Source organism: Barbatula barbatula (assembly GCF_947034865.1).
Source record: "Barbatula barbatula genome assembly, chromosome: 8".
NCBI classification, from domain to species: Eukaryota; Metazoa; Chordata; class Actinopteri; order Cypriniformes; family Nemacheilidae; genus Barbatula; species Barbatula barbatula.
Window position 1 is genome coordinate 2,425,518 of NC_136771.1, and position 25,676 is coordinate 2,451,193.

Genomic DNA, 25,676 nt, shown 5'->3' on the forward strand with positions numbered 1-25,676 from the left:
CACTGGTGTCCATCTGTAAACACAACGGATCACAGCACAGCTTCAACACAAACATCACATTCCTGAATCCCTGCACACATCCCCACAGTCAAGATTTACTCTGATATCATCTGGATAACGTGTAGGTGCCGGACATGTCTGAGCGGTCAGAGCGCTCTGTGTCTGAACAGATTTAATTTCTCATTTGTAAGTGACTTTTAATAAATACAATTAATTTGATATATAGTTAAAAACCGCAATGACAAGAACATTTTCTGCATTTTACTTGTTTTATTATAACAGTTAAATGCTAAACTTGTGGTCAAAAACAAACTAAAACATTCACACTAAAATGATCAAAGGCTAAAGAAATAATACAGCGAGTGATCACGTAGCAAAGTTTAAAACCGTAACACAAAACACTCACACAACAGGGTCAATACTGAGAAAATACTGCAGAATCTCTCCTGTTTTCAATCCAGCATAAACGTTTTTAACCAATACAAACTCACATCTCGGCTGTATATTTAAATAGAGGGAACGTGTAAAATGCTTAAATGTTCTTCAAGGTCAGTTCTTCACAGGTTGGTCAAAAAACTAGTGCACTAACACGTGAAGGAATAAAATATTCAATAAAAAGAGAGAGAGACAAAAACGGACATCAAACTATCACGATAAAGTCCGTCTGTGATTCCAGAATCCCTCTTTATCCGTAATGATTCACAGGAATTCAAATCAGACTCACGAAAGGCACACGAAGACAACGACTGCAGCAACTGATCCCTGCGATTGGCTGTGATGTCATTTCCTGGCTAGTGCGGGTGGGGTTGGGCAGACGGGGGTTCAGGGGATGTCACGGGAGGGCAGGAGTGAGATATAATACTGTTGTCTTTGCTGACAGCATCGTCGAAATCCAGCTTCAGTCCGTTTACGCTGATCTCCAAACAGCCGTGATAAAACGCTGAGATGGGAGTGTTGGACAGCGGAAGATCTGCACAAATAGACAGCGAAAGCGAAGAGTTTCTTTTTGCTCAGAAAAATCCTTGAAATCTGTTTATATTTTAATTTAAATAAAATAAAAGTTTATTTTTGAGATTATTTTAAAAACTTGAAATGTTGCTTTAGAAAAAACAGGAATGAGTATTAGATAAATCAAAAATTGAAATATAAATTAAAGCTGCAAGCAGCATTTGTGGGTTTGAACAGTTCAAGGCCCCTAAGCCACCAACCATCATAGCATATGATCAAAATGAAATAATCAAAATAAAACCTACATAGCCATTATACGCACTTTTCAAATAAATTCATTTAAAAAAACTATAAATAAAAATCGTATCGAACTTTCTTTCACTTCGCTTCTGTCTTACACCGTCATGGTTTAAAAATAGTCCAAAATATATTCTTTGTTTCTTCAACAATTAGTGATCAATAATACTGCAGTTATTTACTCCATCATTATATCTTTCACTGATTTTAAAAGAACGATTGTATGAACAAAATCCAATTTTCGACTGAGACAGAAGTCTTTAAAAGCCAGTGAAGGGATTTTAATGATTGATTGAATCCAGATAAACAGCATGACACAGGTGAGATACGTTTAAAGGGATAGCGTCAACTGAACTAGCCCATAAAAATCATGCTGGATGAAAAACACACAATCTGCTGGTTAAGATGTTTGAATCGAGAGATCTAGGGCACATCATTGACAGATTTATTGATCTTATGTCCCCGGTAAGTGGATTTAGCAGTCAGTGAAATACCAAGAGAACATAAAGCAGCTCTAGAGTGAATACACGCTTATTCTGGGTCACATTACAAAACAAATGTGAAGTCGTTTCTATGCAAAACTTTGTATTTATAGGTGGACATGATCAAATGTCACATCAGGTTTCAACTTGTGTATACATGTTTTTGAGTTTGTGTGAAGGTCTAGTTTTAAACGTTTGACAAATAGGAAGGTAATAAACAGAAATGTAAAGGCGGCTTTCCTACCTTTTTTCTGTCTAGTTTAACAAACAACAAATGAGATTTCGGCATGTACTTTGGTATTTACTATAGACAACTGTCCCCTTACATGGAATTCACCATGTTGTTTCTACAGTAGCCTTAAACGGACAAACTGCTCTACAGAACGCGTTTCGTAAATACGTTATCTCCTTTGGCAAAGAAGAGAAAACGTAACAACATCTTGGTCCTGTGTCAGCCACCGTAGTGCTTCGAAAGGGAGGGGTGAGGGGTGGAGGGAGCCGTTGGTTGCGCCACTCAACCTCAACCGCTAGATGGCACTAAATTTCATACACTGGACCTTAAAAAGTAAAGTGAATAGTAAACTGTAGTAAATTAAACTACACTTATATCATAGTATACCAGTATAAAGGATTGTTTGATAAATAAATACTAACATTTATTTTCACTTTATTTGTCACGTTTATTGTATTAGTTTAAAATAAAGAGAACATTTATTTGCAGGCATGCTTATTTATCACGTTTAATAATTGTTTTTAATAAACAAACAGTAGTGTTTTATTTTAAGTTTATCACATTCGTCTGTATCTGTATAATCCTACATGCGTGGTTTAGGATCAGTGTCCTCCAGCTGAATCTAATCAAGCGGTTGTCTGCGGTCAAAATCAGAGTGCATTGTGGGCAAAAAAGAGTGAATGGGTTTAGGGAATTAAGTAGCTCACTCAGGTTTCAGACACCACTACAAAATGGCTTACACCCTATAAAGCTCACCAAGTAGGATATAGGAAGCGGTTTCAGAATATCAGGGTCCAGTTGCAAAAGCCGTAGCTGCTAAATTAAGATTGTGTCTTAACAACAAGCTTCACTGACTGAATATTAGTTAGGACTAAACAGTCTTACTTCACAGATTTCAATTAGACCAATCTTGAAGACTTGTAAGACTAGTCCAAGCATTTTAGGCAACTGAGTTCACAAACGTTCCTCTTCCTGGTCGGGTCGTGTTTCTCCACATTGTAAACCTTACAACCCCCAAGGCTTTGAAATCATACATTAATAGGGGTGTGACATTTAAATGCGCACATCTGATCATTCTTACAATGGGCTTGGCTTAGAAACAGAACTGCAAGTCTCTCTTCATCTACAAAGCAGTCCAATTCAAGATATAAATCAAGTTATCGTACCTGGAAGTCCTCCTATATACGTTTGCACAGGATTCTGCAGGGTCTTGTTGAGTTTAGATAAGGCACCCAATGTATCAGAATGGATGTATGACACAGTAGAAGAGTTTGCTGTCAGATGAATCTCCTCCGGCGACACTCTCATTTCTACGAGAAGCTTTTCTGGATAACACAACATGAGCGACTGAAGCACGGCCACCGAGACGCCATCCAGAAACACCTGCAGCTCCTGAGACGAGAAACACAAGAGCCTCGGATCAGACTTGTGTCTGAGCTCCTCAACACTCATTCAGCAACGGTGTTACTACTGTGCAAAGTTTACCGCATCCTCTGGTCCTCGTGTTACCACGGCAACAGATAGAGGGACGGAGTCGTTGGCAACCAGAGCAAATATAACACCGCTACTGCTCGAAGGGCGAATGGTTATCGCGACATCCACTAACCAGCTGTCTGATCTGCCTAGTGAAATTAGAAATCAGAAAATATTTTCGGCTACTTTCTGATACACTTGCAAACCCTTTTTTGGTAAATAATTATTTATATTAGTAATAAACAGCATGCTGTTCTTATGTTGTATTTATCTGAAATACTTGATTAGTCAGACCGAAGCTGTAAACTTACTGTAGTCTATGTGGAATTGAGCTAGACCTCCACCTGTGAAGAACGAGCCCTTCTCAACATAAACGTAGCAATGCTTGCTCTCCATGTCTTGAATCACCTCCTTCAATCCAGACGTGCCCTGATTCATGAGGTTCCAGCCCCGAATGCAGCCGTCCAGCCTCGGGTTGATCTGATCACAAACACACAACCAAAATAAAGATTCCTGACCATCATGAGACTGGCGAGTGGGATGTCAGGGCGAATATCGGTGCAAAGATGATTTACAGGTTTGATGAGACTCTGGTTGCCACTGGGCAGTCCAGCGATGTTCACTTTAGCTTCCCGTTTGGCACTGAATGGCGTAAAGAGACGCTCAAGACTGTTGATACTCATGATGGCTTCTTTACTGATCTTCACACTGATGCTGCCCGACAGCTCCTCCACTGAGATCTACAGCAAACACATTCACGGCACATACATGTTACAGGAACAAACTCTCATCATCGGAGATAATGTCTTTTAAACACCGTCCTGAACTCACCACGTGCCATTGGCCATCATTGATAGCTTTGCCACCGCTAGTCACTTTTAAAGAGTATTGGTTCTTAAATTGGACCTCGATACGGCCGCCCCGTAACCCCAACATAAACCACGAGTCCGGTCCAGACTCGGCGTACAGCATCACGCCTTCCGGATCGAATGTGCGGAAATCAAATTCAGCGGCAAACCTGCGTCCACAGTCACAAATACAGACCATGATGTCAAATCAGGATATAGAATAATATAGTTCTTATTGCTGGAAAAGGAAAGAAACAGTCACATTTTAATAACGATTTCTGATATTTTTTTTAATTTACTTTACCCTCATGTATTTCAAAACTTATAAATGGTTTCATCGGACGTACGAGCCTGGCCCGAAGTTAACTTCCGGTCCGTGTTTGTTTATTTTTTGTCTGGCTAGTGGCTAATAATGTAACAATTTATAATTATTTAGGTTAATATTAATTGATATTATTATTTTATTGTATGATAATTGTATTAAATAAACGATTTGTTGAATTTTGTCGTATGCTCATAATTTGTTGAATGTAGTTTGGTCGCATTTAAAGAAACCGTATAGGACATTGACATCTAGTGGTTGAGCTTGGTATCGCAGCCTAAATTCTAAATATTGGCGAGGCAAGTTAAGCCAAGTGACCTTTCTTTTGCTTGTCGATTTCTATTCTTTGCCGATGTGAAGTGGAAGTTATGTTCGGGCCACAAAGCATCACATTTGTAATGTTTATGTTGTCGCTTTAAAACCGTCTATTTATAACCATTATTCTAAAGAACGCTAAATGAAATATTTCGAAAAGTTTCCTTGATTTTGTGTTCAAAAGTCAATGGGTTGACAATGTCGTTTGGTTACCAACATTCTTCAAAATATCTTCTCGGGTGTTCCTCAGAAGAAAGAAAGTCATACGGGTTTGAAATGACATGAGGGTGAGAAGCAAAAATTAGATTATTCAAAGATCTGTTTTAAAACTGTTTCACATTATGTAACACTTAATGAAAAACAAGACTCGACACAGTAAACCGTATATTATACAAAACATATTTTTGATTCTAAGCTCAGTTCGGTTACAGGTAAACGAAATCCAACCAATATCACATTTCTAAAAACAAACGCAGTTTGTATACCTGGTGTCTGGCTGCAGGCGGAAGCGCAGGAATAAAACAGGTAAACCGGAGAACTGTTCTCCCAGATAAAGCATTTCCCCATGTTTATGATCATATAGATCCAAACACTGGGGAATCTTTTCACAGACGCTTCCATCTTCTGCCAACTTCACACCCTTCCGTCCATCACAGTAACACGAGAAACTCCCGATTGAGTTTACACACTCGCCGGCACACACGTTCTGCTGACACTCATCTACATCTGCGTGAAACACACACACAGTATGTTTACAGGTCTAGTATTAGACGTACTACAAATCTGAAAGATGAAATGGACCGTTTATGTTTTCATTATGGCAAGCATCTCAGGGTTTAAAAGAAAAAGTGACCAGATGGTTCGCAATCTCATAAGCACACTCATAAAACATAAATGACAGATTAGATTAATTTCAATTATTTCTTCAAGACATCGATGAGATTAAATGGAGAGCAAATGAAAACTTGATGACTTTATGCTCAGATATTTCTCCTGAAGAAAAATCTAAAATTTCAGAAGATATCTCAAAAATGTCTCAATCCAGAGTTATCATAGTTTTGATTTCATATTTTAAACTAGCTTTTATTTTGAGATGTTTAGTTTTTGTGTTCATTTTAGTTCAAGTTCAAGCAATTTTGCTTTTGTCATTTTATCATTTATTGGTTTATATTTGATGTTGCTATATAAGATCAATGAATCATTATTTGAGTTTTGGTTTATTATTATAATTACTGCTTTAAGTTTTTCCAATCATTTTAGCTTAATATTTGATTTGATTTCAATGACCAGTGTTAATCTGAGTAAACTAGAAATCTCAAATTTGTCAAGTCTGCAATCAAAAGTCAAAATTATTGAAGATCTCAATATGAACTAATTTCTTATAAAATATCCCCAAATCTAGATTGACCTCTACATTCATTTGACACCTTTCATACACTTTGTTTTTAAACAATTGTCGCATTTGTCTCTGTTTTCGTACTGTGTGCGTGTTGTTTTCTCACCCAAACACTTGCGTGTTGTTGAGTTGTACTTGAATCCTGTCGGGCAGCGACACTCAAACGTGCCCGGAGCGTTGACGCATCTGGAAGGTTCTGCACATATACTGGGATACATGATGCACTCATTGATGTCTGCAATGAAACACACAACATAAGACACATGAGCTGAACATGTGGGAACCTGCATGTGTGATATTTAAGGCTGCAATGTAAAGCCTCTTTAAAAACCCACTGAATCTGGAGGATGAGACGCATGGAAAATGTGGCCACGAATTTGAAAACAATGTTACACAACAAACCTCCTGACTGTCAATGTCGCCATGTTGTGTGTGTCTGAGTGCACGTGAATTAATATGAAAAAGATGTTCGTGTTTTCCTCGGCACAAGATTTCTGCGGCCTCAGTTTTACACGGACCACACAGATGAACTGGAATCATGTTTCCCTTTTACAGGAAAATCGCAGAATTCCTGGAACAGCTGTTGGAGCTCAAACTCATCTGGCAGAAGAGGAAAATCTACTGAAGTTGGATCGCAACCAAACGCTCCAGCACAACACCGGTGGTGTAGCGAAGCATGCGTTCCTCCTCACCGAAGCAGTTGGTTTTGTCGTCGTGCATGTAAAAGCCTCTCTCGCAGCTGCAAATGAAGCTGCCGGGGAGATTGTTACAGGTCTGGCTGCAACCCGCAGGGAAGTTTCCGTCCTCACATTCATCAATATCTGTAAACGAACAGGGTTAGGACATGAAGAAATTAAACTATTTCGAAGAAAACGCATTTAGCAGGACATGCATTTACAGTTGTTATTCTAATGTTTAACGTTATTGCTTATTTATGATGGCTTATGGCCAGTTAGTGGCGACGTCATCAGACTTGGTGCCAATGACCCTCAAAGCAAAGTTTCATTTCAACATAACGGGGTGACTGAACTCGAAACACAAACTCAAAGCCCAAACGAAAATAACATCAACCTGTTTACCATTTGGGTCTATACACTGCTAATTCGAACAGTCACGAACCATCTTTTACACCCTTTCCAAGAGTTAAAGTTAAAGTACAACTTTGCAGACTGCTCACATTCACACACAGCATGACATTTTATTGTAAATACATTGTAATAGTTACTCTTTAAACAATTCTGGACAATTTAAGGCCAATTTCGGGTGGACACATTTCAAGCGATGTTACGTTGACCTCACATACAGCGTGTGTTTGTGTCATTGACTCACCCTCCTCGCAGTACGGACCCATCCAGCCGGGTTTACACAGGCAGGTGTAAGAGCCCTGACCATCCACGCAGCGCTCGTAACCCTCCGTATAACACGGCAGAGGTAGACACTGGTTACTGATCTCTGAAAACAACACGGAACGTTACAAACAAGCCCATCAACCTAACAAAACATCAAAACTGCTGAATATAATTGTTGGATCACCTTGAACGCAGGTCCGGAGGTTCTGAGGGACTCCCGGGTTTGGATTATTGATTCCCACTCGATGAGACCCCATACACACTACAAACAACCACCTCAGGATTTTAATGTGGAGAACATTAGGACTGTGATGAAGTGATTAGACTGGAAATTAACCATTTATTTTGGGGGTAAAAGTGTAGTTGTGTAAGGTTATTTTGAGGTAACCACAGTTTTATTACAGTATGTTTTTTTGTATTGAACTATAGTAAAACCAGGGTTTTGGGGTTTAAACCATGAAACGAAATTTTCCCTTTACATTTTTTTGCTTTGACCATCGTGATCGTATTTGTTTTTATTACTGTAGTTAAGCTTATTATTAGCTATTATTATTATTATTATGTTTTCAGAGACCTCACATTTTCACCTACAACTTATCTTGTAGCTCCCAAGCTACATTTACATGCTAGTTTTGAGCTAAAACATGCTAGCATTGAGCTAAGATGTGCTAGCTACATGCCACTTCACGTTAGCTTCTTGCTAAACAGGCTAGCTTCATGCTAAAACATGGGAACATTGTGTTAAACATATTAGCTTTATGTATAAATGTGTAACCATTTTGAAACTGCGTGTTAGATCTTTTAAACTTGTTAAAATCTTGCATGTTACAATGCCTATTTATTTGTGAAATATTGCAGCGTTTATTGTAAATAGTTGATCAATGTGGTTCATTCTCTTTTTTTAATTTGTGTGCCCTCATAATCTTTAGTTAAAATCTGAAAATCCACTTCCTTCCTGTAATGACTATCCATCTTAAATGACCTTTGTTAGGCGGTGTCCCATTGAGAGAGTTGCACCAACGAAAGCTTTATTTCTTAAATTTTTTTATTCCTTAAATGACTTGCGACTTTAAATGGGTTAAACGTTTACCTCAGTTGGTCTGTTTAGCCGCAGCTCCATGCGCTACTAGTAACTTCCGGGAACTATTAGGAGGCTCCATGAACTGCCATTGCTGTGAAAAAAAACAGTTCCATTGGAGTCACCGGAGTTGCTTCCAGTTCCAATTCAAAATGCAACAGCTGTTTTTATACATCCAATCGAATTAAAACAAATTGTGGGTGTGGCTTGTTTTTTTCTGCGATTCGATTAGATGTATAAAAACAGCCATTGCATTTTAAAATGGAACTTGAAGCAGACTGACAGTTGAAGGGGAGGAGTTAACAGATTAATTACGCCATTTGAGATGGCTAGTCATTTCAAGGCAGAAGTGCATTTTCAGATTTTAACTGAGGATTGTGAGGGTACATTAATGTTAAAAAGAGAATGACCCACATTGATAAACTATTCTCAATAAACACTGCAATATTTCATGAAAAAATAAGACTTGTCAGTTTTTATTTCACTGGGACTTTAACATCCTAAAAGATAACGATCAAAAAGATTTGACATGAAAATGTCAAACCTAAAGCATTTCTAACTTTTTTTAACTTTTAGGCATGGCTTTGTCAAGCCAATTTAAAGTTTTGAAATGTGTTTCAAAAGAAATGAAAATGAGATTGTTTTCTTCCACTGAAAGCCGCATGTGCTGTTTGTGAGAAGTGCCTGTTGTTACGGGTGAAATGACTGGCTTTGAGCCCAAACAGGCCTTAGTCACAGAATGTTTCCCAATCAGATTAAAGCCTGATTGGCACTGAAGTACAAACTCATGCATGTTTTCCCAGAGACCATCTGACGCAACCGTACCCTCCCCGTATGAGCAGAGAAATTACATAACAACATTGCCCAGAAACATTCAGAAATTTTCTGTTTCTGTTGTTACTGTTACAAAATAATGACAACGACTTACCGATATACCTGGGATAGAAATATTCCTGGAAAATAAATAAACAATCATTATCAGATCACTCGTTGAGCAACCATGAACACCTTTATAAAATATTCGCATCACATAATCAGGATTTATAAAACTTTATTATCAAGTGTACAGCGGGTAAAATAAATATTGAACACGTCACCATTTTTCTCAGTAAATATATTTCTCAAGGTGTTGTTGACATGCCAAATAATCCATACATACAAAGAAAACAAAACAAATAAATTCACAAATTAAGTTTCGTGTAATAAAATAAAATGACACAGGGGAAAGTATTGAACACACTTACTGAAATGTATTAATTTGTTTTGTACAAAAGCCCTTGTTGGTAATGACAGCTTCAAGGTGTGATTTTGGCCCATTCTTCCACACAAACAGTCTTCAAATTGAAGGTTTCGTGGGCCTCTTCTATGAATTCTTATCCTTAGTTCTTTCCAAAGATTTTCTATTGGAATCAAGTCGGGTGATTGGCTGGGCCATTCTTGCAGCTTTATTCTCTTTCGCTGAAACCAACTGATAGTTTCCTTGGCTGTGTGTTTGAGATCATTGTCTTGCTGAAATGTCCACCCTCGTTTCATCTTCATCATTCTGGTAGAATGTCTCTGTACATTTGTCCATTCATCCTTCCTTCAAATATATAAAGTTTGCCAGTACCGTATGCTGAAAAACGGCCTCACACCATGACGTTCCCACCTCCAAACTTTTGTCATGGTGTTATTGGGGTGATGGGCAGTGCCATTTGACCTCCAAACATGGTGCTTATTATGGCATCCAAAGAGGTAAATTTTGGTCTCATCTGCCTATATTCTCCCAGTATTTCACAGGCTTGTAATAAATATTGTGCAGCAAACTTTTAACGAGCTTTAACATGTTTTTCTTCAGGAGTCTTGCCTGGTGAGCGTGTATACAGGCCACTGCGGTTGAGTGCGTTACTTATTGTTTTCTTTGAAACAATTGTACCTGTTAATTCTAGGTCTTGCTGAAGTTTCCACAAGTGTTCCTTGGCTGTTGGACCACTCTTCTGATTCATCTTTTTACGCCTCTGTCAGAAATCTTGCGAGGAGCACCTGGTTATGGTTGGTTTATGGTGAAATTATGTTCTTTCCACTTCCAGATTATGGCCCCAACAGTGCTCGCTGAGACATTCAGAAGTTTAGAAATCCTTCTATAACCAATGCCATCAGTATGTATTGATGGCATTAGGGGGTCAGCTGTGGCCTAATGGTTAGAGCGTTGGTTACTCCTGTTCTCCGTATGTTCAATTCTTTTTCCCTGTCTCACTCCATTTTTTAATACAAAATTTAATTTGTTAAATTACTTACAAAAACTTATTTGTTCCGTTTTCGTTTGAAATTTCATTTCAACAGCACCTTGAGAAATATATTTACTGAGATACAAGGTTGATGTATTCAATATTTATTTTAAACGCAAGGCGGTCACAGATTGTTGATCTAATGCGACATGGGTGAGATCTCACCGTTTCTGGGACGTTCTCAAAGATTTCTCGCGCCTCTTCTTTATTGCACATCTCCTCGATACACTCTCGCTCCAAATTCCCCTTCTTGAGCTCTTCAAACGGTAAGTTTGCACGTCGGTGTCGCGCAAGGAACTGATTTGCTTTATTCTGTGAAATAACTTAACACACACAGACATTTACGTTTACGTTACTGGTTCATTCCCCTAAATTCTACCCCAAAAAAAACACGACATTTTTCATACATAATTTACTTTAAATCATAAGATGTTTTGTTGGACCTCAACACATGCTCCACAAGGTCTCAGATTGATCATCACTTAAAATATCTGACGAAAATATCATTTTTACTCGTCTGATCAAATATTACAAACATCACTTGGCGTCGGGTGGTTCTTGGCCTCCACGTGGTGCATTAAAACACTTCAAGGAACAGCTAGCCATGGATTATCCCTTACATATAAACATTTACATTTAGCAGACGCTTTTATTCAAAGCGACTTACAAAGAGTTCTGGGAGCAATAAGCGATATAATATTTTAATATAATATACTTGTTCCCTGTGTAGTTCCGATTTTCTTCCCCACGTGGTGCTGCTAGAGTTTGTTTGCAATGAAAAGTTGTTTGTTTTAGTTGTTATATTCGAGTTTATATTTTACAGAAGTGTCTGTGTATGTTAAAGATTGGTGGGGGGGGGGGGGGGGTTTCGCGTTAAATGAGTGAAATTAAAATGATAATTTTTTTGGGTCATTCTCTTTTTAAAATGTGTGTGCCCTCAAAATCTTTAGTGAAAATCAGAAAATGCACTATCCATCTTAAATGACGTAAATTAGACGACTTTGGCCCGATTCACATTTCGCCTCTAAAACCGCGAGCTTTCTTTCTTCAATGACCCGTAGTGCAGCGCTCCAAGAAGTTGAACTAATAAAAAAAAAATCACGGAAAAGACACGAAATGAGACATCCAATTTAAAACATCCAATCAAATCGCAGAGAAAAACGAAAGCCACGCCCACAATTTTCTATTTCACTCGTGAATGCGTAAAACTACAGAAGTTAAAACGATCGCAACTTCCGGTTCACGGGGACTTTAACGAAGACGTCACGCCGTGCAACGTTTGTAAACATTATAGCGTTCCGTTATTTGCGCTTACGCGGTTATATTGTAAATAATGCGAATTTCTCACATGTATGAACACACCTAAGTATGTCTTTTTAAAGTCTAAGTTTAAAAGACTCAGACATATTGTTATTTCGTGTCACGCATTGCGATAAAGCGACGTCACCGCAGTTTTACTCTTGCAACAGTAACTCAAATAATCGTTTGATCTTGTTCGCTTTTGTCACGTTGTAACCTTGTTCAGGAGGATGTTACATAATATCGGTCTACAAAAGGTAAACATTATTGAGTGTTTCCGCTGAATGTACTCACAACCATAAGAGGCGCAGAGTTCAGCGGGCAGCAGCAGCAAGATGAGGCCGAGCAGAGAGCCGCTCAGCGCCGCGACGCGTCCACATATCATCCCGCTGTTCGAATCGCTCGATCCGGACAATTTCCGCGCCGAGAAACGTTATTCCAGCTGAAATCGTGTCGTGTGATCGGGACAGAAAAGCTGAATCGGACCTGGACTGATGTTGCGCTGTTGCCACTTCAGAGAACACACAATACCGCAGGTCAAGGGTTAACTGCGGCTGACTAGTGGCCCTCTGTTGACAACTGTAGGTAAAAGTGTGAATGAGCCTCGGATAATAACATTCATTCAGTTTATTTTTACTGAAATGCCTTTTCATAACTAAATGTCTCATTTAATTTCCCTAAAGAGCAAAACTATTTCAGGAAAAGCAAACTTTTCGTTCTGATTCAAACCCATAGTACTCAATATGAACTTCATGATATTGCACTAAAAGATCAACTAACTGTTTGCTTCTGTTTCACGAAAAACATCTGAGACTCAACGACTACTCGCAGAAATCCATTCCTCAGTTGATCAATATGACCAAATAACAGACACGATCAACAACAAATATATTTTTATTTGGGATATATTGTTTGTTTTCTCCTCGACTAATTTTTGATCTCGGTAACTGTTTTTATATAAAATATCCTGAAGAGGCATCTTCTCCGATGACCTTTAAAAAAACAAAATATTTCAGAAGAGATCATGTACAGTGTAACTATTGCCTTCATTCGTAGCAACGGGTCAATCCTTCAAATCTGTACCCAGATCTAAAGAAATACTCTTTAAACACAACGTTTCCCTTCTGTGTGTCTGTGATCTGAGTTCCCTCATTAAAAGTGAATCAACAAAACAGTTTTTCATAAGTGACATTATTGCATTATTCATTTATACTGTGCGTCTGGTTAAATTTGGGTTTTGAGATCAGTTTTTCCACGAAGTCATCATTTTGTGATACAAAAGTAAATAGCTATTCAGTTAGGGAAGAAACTATGGGCTGTTTTAAAACAACATCAATAAAACATGCATCAGACAAGGCAGGGGTTCTCAAACTTTGTGACTCCAAGGCCCCCTCCAACTCACAACATCTACCTAATAAAATATTTTGGCGCTTATTATTAACTGGAAAAATATATAAAAACACAATGTTGATTTTGTCTAATTTAAAAATAGCGGTCATCTTGAGGCCCACCTTGGAAGTCAGCTGGGACCCACGGTCCCTCTGTTTAGAACCACTGAAACAAGGACATAATGGGAATGAATCCCTGTGTGTAAATGTACAGTAAAACATCAAAAATGTGTATAAACTCAAGAGCTGAAAATCTACTAAAAACATTATTTGGGTCATATTTCACTCAAAAATGAATGTAAGAACATAAATTATTTGCATAAAGAAAACAAAGCCTGCACCACATTTGGACAACAAGTGTCCAGACCTTTTTACCTCTGAGGTTTTTCCCTGTAATAGAGATTCTTTATATTTTTGGAATTCTCATTACATCAACAAAAATATGGTGTAAAAATACTGTATTACAATAAAAATAGATAGTGTAATATTAAATCAAAATCAATAAAAAAGTATAACACTACCATGATATATAAATACTAGGGCTTGGGAATATAACACGCAACCCTGTCGTTGCAAGCACCACGCTTTACCAATCAAGTTGACAAATAAATAACATATCATTATTGTGCATTACAGTTATGACAAGTAGGGGTTAGGGCTGCTCGATTATGACACAAATCATAATCGCGATTATTTTGGCCAATATGGAGATCCCCATTATTTAACACGATTACTCATTAAGCCATAAAACAATAGATAATAAAAAAACGTGGCTTTTAAATTCAGGATTTAACTGACAAAGAAATGTCAAGAAATGGCACTGCTGAACCACTGTATAGGAAAAGGGTGCGCTGTGGATTCATACTACAAGAAAAGAGAAGATCCTTGCAAAATGGAATGCGGCACAATAATCGGTTGCCACGATTATTGTGTTTTTGTAATTGATGAAGGCCAAAATTGTCGGTTAATTTTCGATTAATTGCACAGCCCTTGTTGTTTTTTTTACAGTAGAATAATGAGATAAAAGTGTCATGACAATAATGCCCAATAATCTAAACTGTTTTTTTTCTGTATGCAAAATGTATTTTTTTCTTTCTTTTGATTTTGGGGTGAAATATGATCTAAGCTCATCTTGACAGGTTTTTACACACGTGGTATGTTGCATGCCATGAGAACAGAAATGTTGTAAAAGCACAACCTACAGAAAGCAACACACAACAGAACGTATAATACACACAAAGACGTACAGATCATTTGTTTGTACAAAGGTAGTTAGGTAGTTCATAAAATCATGATTCTGTTTAACAAGAACATTAAAATAAACTTGTCGCGCCGCATGCTTTAAAACACACAAACTACATTACCCACAATGCAGCATTACTTCAGCTGGCATGAACCATGGGGGGGCTTGCAAAATGATGAAACAATACTAATACTATAACCGTCTGAACGAAGAGCAGCGTGCAGACAAACACAAAACTTTAGATTCCACAAAATGAACTGGTGACGATATTAATCACTCTCATCGTATGAGTTATATCAACAGTTACAGTTAATTTTCTATTAAATCTCAGGTCCTCAAAGTCTGATATCTCCATCAGTCACCGAAGGTCAATGACGACAGCAAAGCATCGTGGGAGCTGTTGTTTGGTCCTGACGACTTCTAGTACTCAATTTTAAAAAAACATCTATACTTAAAAAATCATAAAAGTTTCAAATGTGCCGTGCGATGGAGCGTCATAGTCCACAGGATCATGTGACGTTTGACATGCTTGGCCACTGTCACAGGAACATGTCTGGTTTTTATAAAAACAGCAGACACACATCTCTTGCTCCTTTCTGTCAATCACAAGTTGTCCTGTGCGTGAGATGTCACAGTGGCGACCATGCGTCGTCAGATGGAGTAGGTGGAGCTTTCTGACTGCTGCCGTATGTAGCACTGGAAGCTCTGGTCACCTATTGGATGCTCCCTAAAAGCACAAAGACATGATGTGTTGACTTGTGTTTCACCTAACAGAAATAGTGAGAACGTCCTTTAAGGAAAAGTGAGTTTTGTACAGCCCTTAGCCCAAGCATTTAGCATTCAGTGACACTGGTTCAGTGGTGATACTCACTGGCTGCCGTACTTAGTTTTCCTGAATTTGTCTCGTTTGTATTGCATGTGCTGCTGCTCCAGCGTCTGAACAGCTGAAATGATGAGTCTCAAAGATTTGTACGTCTCCTGCGGGTCATCGATCACAAACGTCGAGTATTCCTCCTGCTCAGGCCCGTCATACACGGACTTACTTCCACACGCCTCTGAAAGAGAGACAGACAAAAACATGCAGAGAAACAGATCAAATCATTTCAGTTTAAATTCTTCTTCAGAATGAATCGATTGAAAAGTCTGATTCAATGATTTGTTGGTGTCATTTGAACGTGTTTGCTGTGTGCCATTTTTCATATTTAAAAAAACATATCTTACAGACTTAAGGCCAGATTTAAATTTTTCTCTTAGTTGTATATTAAAAGTACTGTGCATGTCATAAATAATCTGTTTCGTTATGGGCCATGGTTTTTATAGAGGTAAATAGATCATGTAATGTTTGTGTTTGTTGTGTTTAGTTTGTGTATTGTGTAAGTGGGTTAAGAACCATCACTCACCCTGCATCTTCACTAGTTTAGACATGTATGTGTTGTAGAGCGAGTAGATTCTCTCAGTCTCTCGGTCACCATCCACATCAAGCTGAATGTTTGCAGGAAGTCCACTGTACAACAGAAACAGACAATCTGAACCCTCATACACTGAAAGATCTAATTGATTCACTCGGAGATCCTCTGACACAACACCAAACTGATTCACACAGAGATTCACAATCTGAACCCTCATCCTCTGACACAACACCCAACAAATTTGTTGATTCACTTACAGATTCACAATCTATATCCCTATCCACTGACACAACTAGGACTAAATATTCCCCCAAATCAGAATATTGAGCCACAAATTGGGTTTTACTAATATAATCTTAAATGTTTTCATTTAAAACACCTCTAACCTTTAAACTTTAAAACTGCTTAAAGAGATGCATGCAAAACACGCCTGGCTTTAAAACTGCGCACATCACGCTGCACGAAGAGAAACGTTTGACTTTAAAACTGCGCAGCTCTCGCCGCATGGGGAGACACGCTTGATTTATAACTGTGCAGCTCGCAGATGATCGCTATTTTCATTATCGATTATTATTGACTAGTTGTTGCAGCCCTAGACACAACATCAAACTGATTGACAGATCCTTAACACAGGATAAACAACTGTATTTTTACTGTACTTTGTTCAGCACAAATGTGATTCTGCTAAAAGTTCAGAAACGCACGCAGGAGACTCACCCCGTGCAGGGGGTGCAACCGGGCGCCGTGTCTGCACACATCTTGCAGCAGAGCCAGTGGCCATTGAGGTATGCAGACGGGTGGTACGTGCTGAGTCTCTTCCGGTTACATTGACTGACTTTTGTCAGGATATCGATCCAGTCGCGTGCCTCCACACAGTTATTGGCCTGGATGTAGAGTGCCCGCTCTGGCTGGATGACCTGGAACATCTGGTGCAGGAGAAAGAGTCACAGTCACAAAATGAAATGCATTAAACCACTGCGGATTATCAGCAGATAAGAGAAACCACATACATATCACTCCTGTAATCTAAGATACTATTGTATCAGCTAGAAACCCATAAGGCTCACTGTCAGGTGTGTATTTCTTACATTTTTCATTTTGAAGGATTCTTCCTCCAGTCTCTCCACAGCCAGAATGTTCTCTATAGGTATACTGCACAGAGCGCCCTCTCCTGGACATACACAACAACAGACACATCCCTTTTGATCGTGAGAGTCTTTTTAAATTCTTTTTAAACACTAAAAAACAACTGCAGATTGTAATTTGTGTCTTTATTTTTGTTGATTTCATAATATCAGTACGTGCGCAGACCTCCATATGTAACATGACAGACACGTTCCTCGTAGTGAGAGTGAAGGACAAACCCGCCGAGTTACCTTTGGTTTTATGGTACGTGAACTCGTGGTTAGTGAGGCGGAACCATCTCTTCTTGAAGTTCTTCAGACCGAAGCGGTTTCGCCCCTGAGCGCGTTTGATCATGAATCTGGAGAGATGGAGGCCGGCGAAGGTTAGAAAGTAAACTCTTCAAAGAAAGCAGATAAAGTCTAACTCAAACTCCCTCCAGTCTGATTCATACACCAATAGCAACTAATATGAACAAAAACTCGTTCTCGTGTCATCAGAGAAACAACAGCACATTAACCATATTTCTTATTTCCCCCAAAACAGCGCGTTTCAAAGTGACTCCTCGTGTTGTGCACACACAGCACACCAACGATACACAGACTGTTTCTATTATGGGATGCTTTTATTCTATGTGGTTTCTAAATTACTACAATCATATACAGTGAGGGTCCTATTTAGGGTCAAAGGTCACAATGGCATCTAAGCGCAGACGCGTCTTACCTGCCAGAGCCCTTCGCATCAAATCTCTTAATACCGAGTTTAACACTCCTGCGTCCAGCAGAGGAACACAAACACACACGTGCTGAAGTGTCACACAAATGCGTTTCCGATGTGTTATCATCAAACTTGTGTTACTCACCCTTCCTTTAGCATGATGGGCGTTTCAATGCTCTTCTGGTCCCAGTGACCGGACGATGATATCAGATCTAGAAACTGAGACGCATGAACCGAATGATTTTTTGTGCATATAAAGTCACTTTTCGAGTGTTGATATTTTGTTGTCTTATCTAAAGGAGCAGTTCACTTCAAACTATGTAAGCCTACATTGACATGTGTATTCCTACTACGGAAAGTCAATGGGGGTCATATTTTGAAGTGAACTGCTCCTTTAAGAACATCAAGACATTTTTAAGTGTCAAAAGATCCTATTCTTTGATTAAAGAAAACCTATAAATAGAAACCGTATAAGTCAGTGATAAAGTTTTGCACAGTTCACTTACGTTTTTCACAGCATCAGCGTACTTTTGCTCATTGAAGTAATCGTAAAATGCAGCCATGTAGGACTCTTTGAAATTGGCCTATCAGAGACGAAGATAAACATGTTTGTTGTCATTCTCTAAACGGCACAAAGGAGCTATTTATACTGTGGATATCCAGACTCACAGATTTGGACTTGGCGAGACTCCCCAGAGTCTGGATGGTTTTGGAGATGAGAGTGAGGGTTCGTGATGTGCACGGATCCTATTTAAAGACAACAGTAGGGAAGAGAAAATAATTTTCATTTGAACGTTTGTGACTGATCAAAAGGAGTCTTTAAAAAAGGTCAACCCATCTGAAATAACACACAGATTGTGAAGCGCTTTTTTTGGTAAAAAAACTGCTTGGAAACAATACTCAAGAACCCCTTTTCTGAATTAGGAGATGCAATAGTACACACCGGGTGATGCGGCCGCAGGTGAAAAAGACTTGGTGACAAGATCGCAGGTGCAAAGAACCGGAGGAAGATGAAACTACTGACAGCTGTGTACCGCACATCTGGATCAACTGCAAAAGAACAGACACATCTTTATTAATCTCTTTGTCTGTAAAAATCAAGCGCAAAAAATCAATTGTCCTCGCTGCTATGCTTATCTTTGACCTGAAGGGGGCGATGTGAACTGACTTGTTAACAGGCGAGCAAAAATAAACAGAAACTTGTGAAGAACACATGATGAAAATGGAAGAATAAAACACTGAGAATGTGAATATCAACGCAAATGTCTTCCATGATGTCGCTGTGATGTAAGCAGTTACCCTGAAAACGTGTCGCTGCAGACTCTCGTAGCGAGAAGAAAATATCGCACATGACTGTCGGGCAGCTGACGCCCGAGCTGGTGATGACATTGAAGATGCGGTCGACGTAATGCCGCAAGTTTTCCTAAGGGAAGACACATGCAGAATAAACATCAGGAAGAGGTGACCTGACATGCAAAAAACAGGTGTTTACAGTAAAGCTGCAGTACTGTAGTTTGATGTAGAAGCTTTTGTTTCTCATGAAGCAAAAGTGTTGAGTTCGACTTTAAACTGCACAATCTTACAGATCTGTGTTGATGCACCAATGTGACTCACCCTGTTTGTATCCAGATTCTCAGACTCTTTTAGCTTGACGGGGTCGATCTCACATGGTTTGTGGTCGTTGCAAATCTACGGAGACATGAAACAGCGAATGTTACCTCGTGATAAACTCACTAACACATGCTGGGCTGTAAATGGAAATGCTGGATGTCAAAGAAATAGTTATGACTTTCTTTTTTCTGCAGAACACAAAAGATGATATTTTGAAATATGTTAGTAATAGAAGGGCACAGCCCCCCGATCACTTCTATTTTAATAAATGCAAGTGAATGGGGGGCTTTTAACATCATTCTTCAAAATATCTTCCTTTGTGTTCTGCGGAATTAAGAAAATCATGCAGGTTTGAAATTACAAGAGGGTAAATGATGACCGAATTTTGAAGTTGAACTACTCCTTTTGAACAATTTTAAGGACCCTTTCTTCTATGGAACAAAATACAATATTATGAGAAAGGTCTGTGTGGTTTTGCCAATAGTGGCCAATGTTTGGGTACCACGAAGTGTGCAGAACCCATTTTGGGGTCAACTGTCCCTTTAAGAGTTTTACTTGTGAGTCTTTTTTATATTCTGTCTCTAGACTGCTCTGACCCTCCTACAATGATGTTTGAACCATGCAAATCATAAGTCAGATAACATCACATCTCTGCTTGACGAGTTACACCCTGAGGTTTAATACTGAAGGTTCAGGGTGTCTGATATGACCAAAAATAACCGTGGTGCGTCATGTAAACATTAACAAACAGTTCAGTGAGAGAACCATAAACAGACTCACTTCATCTATGATGGGCTTCAGCGTGACCTGGAGGTAATGCATCCCAGCTAATTTCATGGTCTCATCGATGCATTTAGACGTGAGGGAGTTTCCTCTGAAAATGGTGTTGGGATCCCTGAAGCGACAGAGGAACTTTAGCTCAAAAACACATACGAACTTGCTGGTTTGATAAACATTGTATGTGTGCGAGAGCTCACTGTGTGCGGTTGATCTCGGCGTGGGCAATGGCACTGAGGAAAGGCACGATTTTCCCGTAGTGCAGGAAGAGTCGGACCAGAGGGACGGCGGCTTCCTGTTTCTCTCGGCACACCTCGCCCAAGATGTGAGCGGCAGACGCAGAGACGGGCTGTCACGCAAACACACGCTCACATGAGCTAATCACATGAAAACCCTCACAGACTCGTATGAACAAACACACACACCTGGACATGCGAAGAGTGCAGCAGCAGGTCTCTGAGCCGGTTATAATGCTCCGTAGGGAACACGTGGTCCTCGGTGTAAACGATGTTCAGTCTTAGTGAGCCCAGCTCATCAGCTTTAACAGACTTGTTGCTGTGATCTCTGGGCTGAAGGAAGTACCTGGGGTTGGCAGAACACCCTGTGAGCTTATCATGACACCAATTTATCACAAACACAGAACGTGAGGTTGTGAGGGTCGTACCATGCGTCGTGAACGCCTGACTGTCCCAGCACCCTCAGAGGCACCCGTACCTCTCCCAGAAATTCGTCTCCGAACTTCAGGTTGCTGGCGTTCCACAGGTCCACCCTGAGGGGAAAGTTAATGATCAAAGGTTATGGCACACTCACTAAACATATGTACGTATTTGTAGTGATACATTATCAATCAAACATACCATGTAATGTTCTACTTTGAAAAATGTTTATTTGAGTATTTATATATTATTATTAATTTACGATCAAACATTACAAAATGTGTGTTGCGTAGTTGGCCAAAAAAGACATTTCTGTCATCATTTACTCACCTTCGAGTAGTTCCAAATCTATCCAAATGTCTTTGTTTTGATAAACACAGAGAAAGATATTTGGAAGTATGCCTATAACCAAAGGATCTCGCCCCCAAGACAAGAACTGTTTGGTTATAAGCATTCTTCCAAGTATCTTTCTCTTCATCAGAACAAACTCGAAGGCGAGTAAATGATGACAAAAATGATTTTCATTTTTAGCTGACGCATCCCTTTAAGTCAAGACTGTATTAATATTATTATAAAATAATTGATTAAACTGCCCGCTTTATTTCCTGTTTTGTATATTAAAATAAAACCCATAATCCTTGATACACTGTTTTAATAAATGCAAAACTAATATACACAATACACAGTACATCTTTTATGTAAACACAAACTTTGATTCTGGATACTATTAATCGCGATTACTTGTTTGACATTGACAGCCCTTGTTTTGAGGCTTTTAGCGCTACTGTATTTCCCTTTTAATATTGTTGTTTTGAGGATGTTTCTTAACACTTTGGCCTCTTTACTGAAATTCTAGAACGTTCATCCAGACTCACTTGAGAGCCAGTTTGTCCACATCATCTTCTTCCACATCAAACTGCCGTTTTGTGTAGCTCAGCGGTTTGGTCACCTGAAAATCAAATCACTTTTATTGTCACATCACCAAAAGCATGGGTGGTGAGTAAAAAGCTTGGGTGCGTGCCCCAGAGTTTACACATGTTACGAATAACATACAAGTTTACAAAAGACGTTCAACAAATAACATTATACACATCCAGACATTTTACTTTTTCAAGTAAATCCCACACAATCTAAAGACTTGGGCTCAATGACATTCTCTCTTCTGCAAAACACAAATAGGGATGTAACCAAACAACATTGGACCCCATTGACATGGTATGGACACAAAACCACTTAGACATTTATCTTCTTTTGTGTCGTACTGAAGAAACAGTCATACAAGTGTCAAACCACATGAGGGTGAATAAATGATATGTTGAATAAATTTCAACATATTATTTTACATAGTGTAATAACAGAATAAACAGCAGCCTTGCTTTATGTGTTATTTAAAGATGCACACCCTAAAGCGTGTGAACTTCAGAGAAAACAGAAGTGAGATTACGATGAGTGCCCATGCAGACATAAGGCTGGTCTGACGCACTGTGATAACACTGGAGTGTCTGATCAGAATCTGTCATGAAGGAGCATCAATAAATCACTAATAATCGTTCTAGGAGCTCGTTTATGTGACACCAGAAGATTTTATGAAATTCTGTGACTCATACAAATGTTATAGATTAAAATAATGATCTTTTACAACAAGCGGAGGCTTGTAAATGATGATGGTGATGATGATGATGATGATGATGAAGCTGTATGTGGGAAAGACTGAAAGCAGATTGTGTCTTGCAATAAATCAAGCACTTGTCTCCTGTCGCCCCCCCGAGACGTGTTAAAGTGTGTCTGAGAGCGAGACTGATCCTGTCTCCAAACACATGCAGGACTGTTTGAGTGATAGAGGAAATAGAAACACAGCTGTCCAGTCAAATAACGTTTGCCGTTAACGTCTCGTGAGTTGCGCAAGAGTCTCTTCAAACATCAGCGCTGTGGGGACTTTTGGGAAGTAGTGTTTATTTCGTTAACAAAAATAATGACCAAAAGTAAGGCCGTTAAACGACAACTAAGACTATATAAGCACGTAATATTGTTGATGAAAATGTTGAGGCTAAAATGTAGTTTTATAGGGATGCACCAATATGTACATTTTGGTCAATAACCGATATATTAGCCGATATACAGTACCTAAATATTCACATAACATTTTCTGAAATTGAAAATAATATTTCCCCCTGAAAATCAAGTAGGCCTACCAAGCATAGTTTACATTTATTCAAGATTCTTTTACTTTCAAATGTAATGGTACAATTTTTATTTAATTAACAAGAGATGGATGTTCTTCCAGGGCAACCCAGAAAGGTGTTCTCAATAACCACAAGTCTAACAGGTCTCAAGACAGAAAGCATTCAGACAGCAGTCTGATTCAAAGAATATACTTTTGTTCCTGTGATATACACATTCATAAATATCTACATACTACACCAACATTGTTTTGCTAATGTCAGTAAGTGAATGATCATGACAGAAAGACAGTACGGTAGAGGATTTTAACTGTGCGCAGCGTGAAGCTGAAGTGATTCAAACAAGAGGAAATGTTCATAATTTATCGGCTAAAATATATCAGCCGATACTGATAATGTTAAAAAGGACCATTTATTGCCCGATACCGTTAATTTATCGTGCATGCCTAGTAGCTATCAAATAAAAACTTACCCAAAAACTCTTTTTAGTCTTTGTCGGAATTTTTTTTAAGATAATTATTACAGCTATTTGTGCGAGCCTCTGCTGTACGAGCGTTTATGTTTGCGGTCGACAGATAACAGGAGTTAAGATCGCCCCAAACAGGGATGAAAGGTTAAAAAAGTATATGTTTGATGGCAGTTTGCGATTGTGGTTTCTATATGGAGACATCCCACCTCAAACTGTGAGTCTGTACGCTAGTAAATTGCGGGCGAACTTTAGGGAGGGGTTGAATGTCTATGCACTTTAAAAACCTCTGTGGAAATACTTCTTAGATGAAGCTGACGAAGTTGAATAAACTTTGCACATGATTTGGTATTCTATTGATTTGTGCTTATTTGTAAAAGAGCAAACTTATAATGAAATATTTAAAAAAAATTGTCAAACGACAACAATCATTGTGATAATATTTTTATAATCATTACGAAAATGTGACTAAGTTTGTATTGACTAAAAAGAGCCGAAATTGCAAAGTCATTTAATCTTAACTTGACTGAACGAAAATAGATGACTTAATAAGATAAAAACGTCGTGGGATTACAACTAAGACGAAAACTAAAATAGCTGACAAAATGAACACTACTGGGAAATAAAGCGTTCACTGAGCTGAAGCCATTTACACACACATGGTTTCACCTATACTGTGGTAGACCACAAGATAATGATGCAACTCAACAACCTCAAACAGACTCCTGATGGTCAATTTGTCAGCAATAAAGTTAGTATTGGTTACCGCTACGACTTCTGTTTATATAACAAACATGTGCGTAGTTCTCCATGCATGTCTGTTGTGTTTAAAGTACATTTCAGTTGTGTATTTGTGTGTGTGATGTTCGGAGGGTGTGGAAAGTGAGAATCCGCAAGACATCAGTATAATATAACACTAGAAACACCTGAAACCTCAGTCTAATATGAAACTGTAAATCATTATGACTGAGGAGCTGAAGATAAAGACGACACTTCCTGCTTGAAGTTAACATTCACATCTCATAATAAAGAGTCTCGCTGAAGTTCCTACCTCAAAGAAGAAGGTTTCATCAAACTGAGGATTGTTGTTTTTACGTTTGACTTTGGTCTTCTTGGCATCTGACCTGCGAAAGGCGAGAGAAGTCGGCCATCAAGAGATGCCAAAATGAGGAAAATATCTGAATGCTGCATTAAAACTTTAGAGTGTGTTTAGAGTCTGAATTTACGTGGTTATCGAAGTGACAATGCTTTAGTTCGGTTTGAAAATACTTTGTGGAAAAAAGCTTCACTTGCATCATCATAAAGCTGCTTTACAGAAATATGTACATGATAGAACAGTGTATAAATCATAAACCATATTATTTGTACATTATATATCTAACTGTAAAATTAAGGTCACAAAAATTCTACATCAATGATTCTAGTATGTTTTTTATTGAGAGCTGATGAACTTAGTCAAATCATACCACAAACTGATGTAGATTTGTAGGGGTGTGGTTACATGAGGCGTTAAGGCAGGTCTGGGTGAGCATTCGCTCATTAGAATGCATCTTTTGTTACCACACTTAATTTTTTGCAATTTTACGTGTATAATACATGCGCGGGCAACTTATAACACACCAAAAACACGTATTCCTGCTATTAGTAAAATTAATTAATAATGATTAAGCCTTAAATAAAATGACCCACGTGATGACCTTTCACCCGAGGACCGCATCTGGGACGACCTCTCATTGACTACTATTTAATTCTTCTTTACTATATGGTAGTCAATGATGTCCTGGAACTGAAAACAACTAAG

General features: G+C 38.7%; 2 protein-coding genes across 3 annotated transcripts in view; both read right to left on the bottom strand.

Annotated features, from left to right (window-relative positions):
* Window positions 1-158: 158 nt before the first annotated feature.
* pros1 (protein S) lies at window positions 159-13,465 on the bottom strand. The gene is made up of 14 exons (XM_079463018.1): window positions 12,601-13,465; window positions 11,173-11,330; window positions 9,669-9,693; window positions 7,847-7,924; window positions 7,643-7,765; window positions 7,006-7,134; window positions 6,420-6,548; window positions 5,403-5,643; window positions 4,264-4,450; window positions 4,008-4,172; window positions 3,744-3,912; window positions 3,445-3,581; window positions 3,126-3,351; window positions 159-970 (listed from the first exon to the last, which is right to left on the bottom strand). The coding sequence occupies exons 1-14, from the start codon at window positions 12,689-12,691 to the stop codon at window positions 792-794; spliced, it is 2,037 nt and encodes a 678-aa protein (XP_079319144.1). The 5' UTR covers window positions 12,692-13,465; the 3' UTR covers window positions 159-791.
* The window catches only part of rasa3 (RAS p21 protein activator 3), a 29,278-nt gene continuing 16,785 nt past the window's right edge, over window positions 13,184-25,676 (bottom strand). The window contains exons 7-25 of one of the 2 annotated variants that reach the window (XM_079463015.1): window positions 24,927-24,999; window positions 22,105-22,178; window positions 21,238-21,342; window positions 20,999-21,155; window positions 20,774-20,922; window positions 20,577-20,691; window positions 19,800-19,874; window positions 19,485-19,608; window positions 19,129-19,235; window positions 18,855-18,932; window positions 18,692-18,769; window positions 18,331-18,404; window positions 18,192-18,239; window positions 17,723-17,829; window positions 17,435-17,517; window positions 17,064-17,272; window positions 16,338-16,441; window positions 15,809-15,992; window positions 13,184-15,664 (exon numbers count right to left, since the gene is read on the bottom strand). In XM_079463015.1, the coding sequence (XP_079319141.1) occupies window positions 15,589-15,664; window positions 15,809-15,992; window positions 16,338-16,441; window positions 17,064-17,272; window positions 17,435-17,517; window positions 17,723-17,829; window positions 18,192-18,239; window positions 18,331-18,404; window positions 18,692-18,769; window positions 18,855-18,932; window positions 19,129-19,235; window positions 19,485-19,608; window positions 19,800-19,874; window positions 20,577-20,691; window positions 20,774-20,922; window positions 20,999-21,155; window positions 21,238-21,342; window positions 22,105-22,178; window positions 24,927-24,999 (2,020 nt within the window). In that variant the 3' untranslated portion in view covers window positions 13,184-15,588. The remainder of the gene's footprint in view (window positions 15,665-15,808; window positions 15,993-16,337; window positions 16,442-17,063; window positions 17,273-17,434; window positions 17,518-17,722; window positions 17,830-18,191; window positions 18,240-18,330; window positions 18,405-18,691; window positions 18,770-18,854; window positions 18,933-19,128; window positions 19,236-19,484; window positions 19,609-19,799; window positions 19,875-20,576; window positions 20,692-20,773; window positions 20,923-20,998; window positions 21,156-21,237; window positions 21,343-22,104; window positions 22,179-24,926; window positions 25,000-25,676) is intronic. The other variant, XM_079463016.1, reaches the window with a different exon arrangement.